The sequence below is a fragment of the Solanum tuberosum genome, unplaced genomic scaffold (assembly GCF_000226075.1).
Source record: "Solanum tuberosum cultivar DM 1-3 516 R44 unplaced genomic scaffold, SolTub_3.0 scf00010, whole genome shotgun sequence".
Classification (NCBI taxonomy): Eukaryota; Viridiplantae; Streptophyta; class Magnoliopsida; order Solanales; family Solanaceae; genus Solanum; species Solanum tuberosum.
In genome coordinates this window covers 3,756,354-3,763,523 of record NW_006238936.1, presented here as the reverse complement: position 1 = coordinate 3,763,523, position 7,170 = coordinate 3,756,354, and the positions used below count along the sequence as shown (strand labels likewise).

At 34.6% G+C, this 7,170-nt stretch overlaps 1 protein-coding gene across 1 annotated transcript; it reads left to right on the top strand.

Moving 5' to 3' along the window:
• The first annotated feature begins 210 nt into the window (after window positions 1–210).
• LOC102593620 (pentatricopeptide repeat-containing protein At5g16420, mitochondrial) lies at window positions 211–4,626 on the top strand. The gene is made up of 3 exons (XM_006339687.2): window positions 211–3,911; window positions 4,004–4,180; window positions 4,313–4,626. The coding sequence occupies exon 1, from the start codon at window positions 336–338 to the stop codon at window positions 2,028–2,030; it is 1,695 nt and encodes a 564-aa protein (XP_006339749.1). The 5' UTR covers window positions 211–335; the 3' UTR covers window positions 2,031–3,911; window positions 4,004–4,180; window positions 4,313–4,626.
• The last annotated feature ends 2,544 nt before the right edge of the window (window positions 4,627–7,170 follow it).

Sequence of the window (7,170 nt, the reverse complement as noted above, 5' to 3'; positions counted from 1 at the left end):
AAAAGATTGCAAGGATCAATCGAAATAACCTCTCTATTCTATAACAATATGAATTAGGTTGTGTCTATCTTATCCTCTTCAAATCATACTTACGAAATTACACTAGAATTGTTGATGTTGTTAGTAAAGAAAACAAAAGACAACTAACGACAAACGTCTTTTAGGAGGGCAAAATAATAAATAGACTTAATATTACAAGATTGAAAGAAAGAGGGGTTAAACGTAGTTTTGTAAGAAGTATAAGGAAGAAATGTAATTATGCAAGAAGTTTGTCTCGAAGCGGCGGGTGAACTCAGAAACCAACATCGAAACGTCGTAGTCACCGAGTTTCGGCCATGTCAATCTGCCCAAAGTTTGCCGGTCACCGACGGTGGGTCTACACCTCAATCAACTTCACCCATTTGTTCTCAACTACCGCCGGCGCCAGCGCCAGCGCCGGCACCGCCGGCACCGCCGTTGATGACCCCTTCAAAACCCACCCGTCGTACCAGCACCTCGCTACCATCAAATCCAAATCGGAGCTTCTCCAATCCTACACCGTTACCCCACCCATCAAACCATGGCCCCGATACCTCTCCCATAAAAATCTCATCTCACTCGTCAAATCCCAGCATGATGTTAACCTTTCCCTCCAAATTTTTCACCACGCTGGCAACTTCCACCCTGGTTTTTTCCATAATTATGAAACCTACCACTCCATCATCAACAAGCTCTGTCGTGCTCGGGTCTTTGATAAAGTTGAGACCCTTTTAGCTGAATTGCGAAATTCTACCATCAAATGTGGGGAAGTTTTGTTTATTAATGTGATTCGGAACTATGGGATTGCTAGTAAGCCCAAATTGGCCCTTAAGACCTTTCTGCGAATTGAAAAATTTGGAGTTCAGAGGTCAGTGAGATCATTTAATGCTTTATTGAATGCTTTAGTACAAAACAAAGAGTATGATTTTGTTTACGCTTTGTTTAAGAACAGCCAGAAGAAGTTGCATATAACGCCTAGTGTGTTTACTTGTAATATCTTGTTGAATGCTCTATGTAAGAAAGACGATATTAATAGTGCAATCAAAGTTCTTGATGAGATGCCTGTGATGGGAATAATTCCCAATGTTGTGAGCTACACAACTATTTTGGGCTGTTATGTATCACTTGGTGATTTAGTGGGCGCAAAGAGGATGTTTGATGAAATTGTTGACAGAGGGTGGTTGCCTGATGCAACGACGTACACTATCTTGATGCATGGTTATGCTAAGCAAGGGAAGTTTATTGATGCAGCTAAGATAATGGATGAGATGGAGGACAATGGGATTGGGCCAAATGAAGTGACGTATGGAATTATGATTGAGGCATTTTGCAAGGAAACGAAGTCAGGTGAAGCTATTAATTTACTTAATGATATGCTAGATAAGAGGTATATACCAAGCCCAACACTTTGCTCTAAGGTGATTGATGTCTTGTGTGAAGAGGGGAAGGTTGAGGAGGCGTGTGATTTGTGGAAGAAACTATTGGTAAAAAATTGTACTCCAGATAATACAATATTGAGCACACTTATTCACTGGCTCTGTAAGAAGGGACAGATTCGGGAAGCAAGGAAATTGTTTGACGAGTTTGAGAAGAGTTCGAGTCCTAGTGTTTTGACATATAACATGCTTATTGCAGGGATGTGTGAGAAAGGAAAGCTGCATGAAGCTGGGAGGTTATGGGATGACATGGTAGACAAGGGTTGCGTTCCTAATGCTTTTACTTACAACATGTTGATCAAAGGTTTTTGCAAAGTTGGAAATGCAAAGGAAGGAATTAGAGTTCTGGAAGAGATGCTTGACAAAGGCTGTCACCCAAACAAATCTACTTATTCCATCTTAATTAAGGGGCTTCTTGACTCTGAACTCAACGCAGAAGTTTTAAGGGTGCTTGCACTGGCTGCATCAGGTGATGTTGATTCTGAAACTTGGGGAGTCCTTGTGGCCAAGTTTGTTACTAATGTTCAAAATGTATGTTCCGTTTTGGATAAGACATTGTCAGAGAATGAAGTGTAAATGTTTGTTCTAACGTTCCTCATACCCAACATCTGATTCTAAAGTGGGAGCAAGCATGGTTCACAAAAGAATTACCCATTAATGAGAGTATTGTTCGTGCAGGCTCCCCCTGTGCAAACATTTCATAGTTCAGAAGAACCTTGATATTCTTTGGACGACAATGTCGGAGCCATTTGTGGAAGGAGGCTGGAAAATGAACATATGAAGCATGGGATATGCTGTTTGCCGACAACATAAAAGGCGTCAAAGAAGTAAAAGGGAATGGCTTTTTAACCATGTATACAGCTCTAGTACTGTATTACTCTGAGATAGAGTAGGTTAATTAATATTGTTGTAAATTATGTCCTTATTATGTGTAAAGGAAAGACATACTTGGAGAATCAATCCCTTAGCTCTTTACATAAATATTTACACTACATCATCATGAAATGTCCTCTTCCTTTCTTCACATATAAGTAGAACGAAAACTATGACCATAAGAAACTCTTCTTGCACTTGTCCAATCACATTACAACCAAAAGAAGAAGACGAGAGATATCTATGGAAGAAAAGAAGCAAAGCCTTGAAGAAAAAATGTCTACTTAGAGATATGATGCTTATGCCAAGCAAACTTGCAAAAAATTATCTTGCTGCACATGTCAAAGTTGCTTCCGGAATTGTTCCAATATGTGGCTAAAATGTAGAGGGGATTTCATTTATGTCCATTTGATTAATAAAATGAATCAGGCGTTCTCTCCCTGGCCTTGTTGGTAATTTGCTGAGAAAAAACAATGCTTCATGAGGAGGCAAGCATCATAACTGGCTAAGATGCCTTTATCTTCTTCATTGAAGTTAACACTTTTGCTATTTCCTGAACTTCTTTCTTACTGCTTCTAGTATTTCTGTCTTGTTTACAAAGACTAATTCTCAAGACAGCTTATATATTTAGCCTTTAGTCTATGACATCTAACATCATCCTGGTTCAATTCCAATGTATATCCATTTTTTAGGGTAGGGTAATTCCACCGAGGTCTTATATTCCTAGTAGGGTTCCTATATTCTAGCACATACCTAAACAAATAGCTTCGTAATTTCTGCAGCAAAACTTAGCTTTTCTTCACCTCTGTGATGGTCATGTGCAATTCATATGTATGTTATGAAGATTTGCACTCTAGAGATTTGTTTTTCGGATAATTGCATTTTTTGTCCCTCAGTAATTGGTAAAATTTTATTTTGATCATTGTGATCCCCAACATTGAACATCTAACCTTCAACAATTTTAAATGTTTGCTTTGGTACTTCAGTAACAAACTCTCACAAAGCCTCGACTGCTTTAGCTGTATGTGTACTTATTTTAGCATATCCACGTTTTGAGGATATTTGCTGAGATTGCTTGGACCTGTTGTTTTTTTTTTGCAAATACTCACTGCATGGTTCTTTCTGTGATTACTCTCCATGCTTTTCCTGTTTGATTTGTTTTTTATGGTTGTACATTAGATGATTTTGTCTTACTGATGTCAAAGGAAGTGGTCGTCTAAAATTGTAGGGAAGTCCTTTACCTTCAATACTCTTTTCATCTTATTACTGTTTCTCAGTGATTGGAAAATAGCTTTGAAAAGGTCAGGAATTTTTTCATTAAGATTCTTGCTGGTACATATAGAGAATCACATTGATTTTGGTCCTAGATGCAATGGCTGTTAAATCTGAGGTAGTTGTATAAGTTATAACAATGGACAAATGGTACTTCTTGGTTGCAGAAAATTAACTGATGGACTCACTGAATATACCAGATAAATCTGTAAGTTAGCTGACGTTGTTGATCTTATATAAGATCGAAAGCAATAACGTGGGAGCTAACTGCAGGGCTAGCTATTCTGTAACCATATTGAACTGAAGTGTCTGGTAAGTTTTTTAGTCCCTTTGTCTGAATTCAAATTGGCTATAGGGTACTAGCCTCTTCATTTTTGGTCTCTCATCACTAAATTTTGCTGTAGGAGCAAGGAGCGAAGCAGTTGGAGTTCTTTTTATAAGGGTACCATTTCCAGGTATATGATACTGAGAACTCTCAAGAATCTAGCTCATGATAGTCCTTTCGCTCGTTCTATCTCATACAACATGACAGCAGCAGCTAGCTGATTTCAAAGAGCCCGTGTGGATTTGCAGTACTAAAGGTGTGTTGATTGTTTGTGGTTCAATCAAATTGTTAGTTTTATGGAAGCTTAAGCTATTGTATGTGTCACTTAAAACTTAAATTAGTGATATCAAGAAGAGGTTTTCCTCACTTGCCTCTTTTTTTTTTCCAGCATAAAGTAAATGGTTCCCTTCATCTCAACAAGTCAACTTGAGTACAAGAGCACGTTTCCATTGTACTGAAGGTCTATAAGAAAAGAAAAGTAACTCATCCTGTGGAAATCCTGACCTCGTGGAATTTTCTCTCTTCATAAAAGTCTTTTATGTATTTATTTGACACATGGAACATCAAGTACGAGCAATACTGAAACAAAAGTCGTGCATGTTACACAATTCAGAATTGTTTCGAGAGTCAAACAGAATATGAATACTATTGGTCACAAAAATTGATGTCATCGAATTTTTAGAAAAAGACTCATTTATGTCATCCGTTGAAAGTTTGGCTCATTTGTGCCATTGATGTTAAAGAAAAGGCTCATCCATGCCATTTTTCTTAATTTCAATTTTGCAAAATCATTTTTACACCCCAAACTAAGTTTGACACTTTTTAATTAGAGTTTTTGGATTATATTTACACTTTTTGCTTCTTTTTCTTTAAGAATACCAAGAACACATGAAGAACATAAACTAACTCCCAAATTTTCAACATCTTCAATTCTTCATGAAATCATCTCAAATTTCAGCTACATCATTAATTTATTTATTTTTAAAAAAAATTCTAAAATCATTTGTAGAGTTTAAAAAATTCACTCATATTTAAAAAAATATTCTAAAAAATGAAAATCAGTCCCAAAATTTTAAAATTTTACTTTGATTTTTGTAGTTGTTTTTTTTATATTAAATCTCTGTTGCCTAGTGTTTTTTGAGTCTGTTCAAAATGTCAAATGATTTGGAGTTGCGGAGAAGATTCTATCATTAAAGAATTTGAAGTTTTGAAACATTGAAGGAATTTCAAGTGGGTCTTGTTGAGTTAGGTAGAATTCAAGCTCAAAAAGATATTAAGTTTTGGTATCTAGCTCGGAGGGAAACCATTCTTGAAATTTGAGGTGATTTCGTGAAGAATTGAACAAGTTTGAAATTTGGAAATTGTTAATGTTCTTTATGCGTTTTTGGTGTTCCTAAATAGAAGTAAAAAATGTATATTTGATCCAAAAACACCAATTGAAAAGTGTTAAACCTTTCTGGGGTGTAAAAAATGGTTTTGCAAAACTGGAGTTAAAAAAAAGGCATGAATGAGCATTTTCTTTAAGAACAATGATATAGATGAATTAATTTTTTAACGGATGACATAAATGAACCTTTTCTGAAAATTCGATGACATATTTGAGGCTTTTTCCTGTAAAATATTTAAAAGATATATGAAAAAATTAGAATCAAGCAAAGATTTGTGGAAAGAATAATTTTCTTCTGCAACTTGTGCGCAATGCTTTCAGTTAAAAGTCCAACAAGAAAAGGAGAATTTCTTATCGGCCGCAAGCCAATAATGGGAACTCGTATGTGGACCAGAATTGGCCGTTTTAAGTCTTCTTGTCATACTAATTTTTCAAACTTGTAACCTTTATGTTTTTCTTATTGGAGATTTTTAATTTTATACCTTAGATATCTAAAGTAATATACAAGTAACATTTGCCAAATTGAAAGTGAAGATAGTCATTTAGTCCTATTGATTTTAAAATTCGTATGAGATTTTTGTACTTTAAATTAGTTGCATATTAATTCATATATTTGAATTTAATTAAAAGTTCATTTTATTTGGGTTTTATCCATCCTGGAATGCAAATGAATAGCCCATTCCAAATTGCATGGGGTACGAAGTCAAGTAAATAAAGATAAAACATGTCAATATACTTTTTTTGGGGGGGATTTTTGTTTGCATTAGAGTCTGATTAGTGATTATTATAAATTACACTATCATTTAGAGAAAACACTTTCTACTAAAAAATTTTCCATACTCAACATTATAAAAATCTCTAATTAAAAAAGGAACAATTTTATCTGCTCCAAATCCATTAATGATAAACATGTTACATGTCGATACACAAGTGACATATTTTGCAGTTTTGGCAAATTGGATGTGATTTTTACTGGTTCAATCTGGTTAGTCCTAAGAAAAATAATTTTGAATTTCTCTGTCCCAATAATAAAATAGAGTTCTGCTTAAGCTCAAAAGATCATTAAAAATCACAACTGAGAGGTCTAAAGAATAAATACTTCCAAGGTTTTTTCTTTCAAGTATCCAAAATTAAGAAATAAGTCGAGACTTAAAGTAATATTCAAGCTTGTTAATTTAAATCATCCATTAATGATAAACATGTTACATGTCAATACACAAGTGACATATTTTGTAGTTTTGGCAAATTGGATGTGATTTTTACTGGTTCTCTGATTAGTCCTAAGAAAAGGTAGTTTTGGCAAATTGAATGTGATTTTTACTGGTTCAATCTGGTTAGTCCTAAGAAAAATAATTTTGAATTTCTCTGTCCCAATAATAAAATAGAGTTCTGCTTAAGCTCAAAGGATCATTAAAAATCACAACTGAGAGGTCTAAAGAATAAATACTTCCAAGGTTTTTTTCTTTCAAGTATCCAAAATTAAGAAATAAGTCGAGACTTAAAGTAATATTCAAGCTTGTTAATTTAAATCATCCATTAATGATAAACATGTTACATGTCGATACACAAGTGACATATTTTGCAGTTTTGGCAAATTGGATGTGATTTTTACTGGTTCAATCTGGTTAGTCCTAAGAAAAATAATTTTGAATTTCTCTGTCCCAATAATAAAATAGAGTTCTGCTTAAGCTCAAAGGATCATTAAAAATCACAACTGAGAGGTCTAAAGAATAAATACTTCCAAGGTTTTTTTCTTTCAAGTATCCAAAATTAAAAAATAAGTCGAGACTTAAAGTAATATCAAACTTGTGAATTTAAATCATCTATTTTGTGACAGCTGAATTTCACCTTATCCGTGA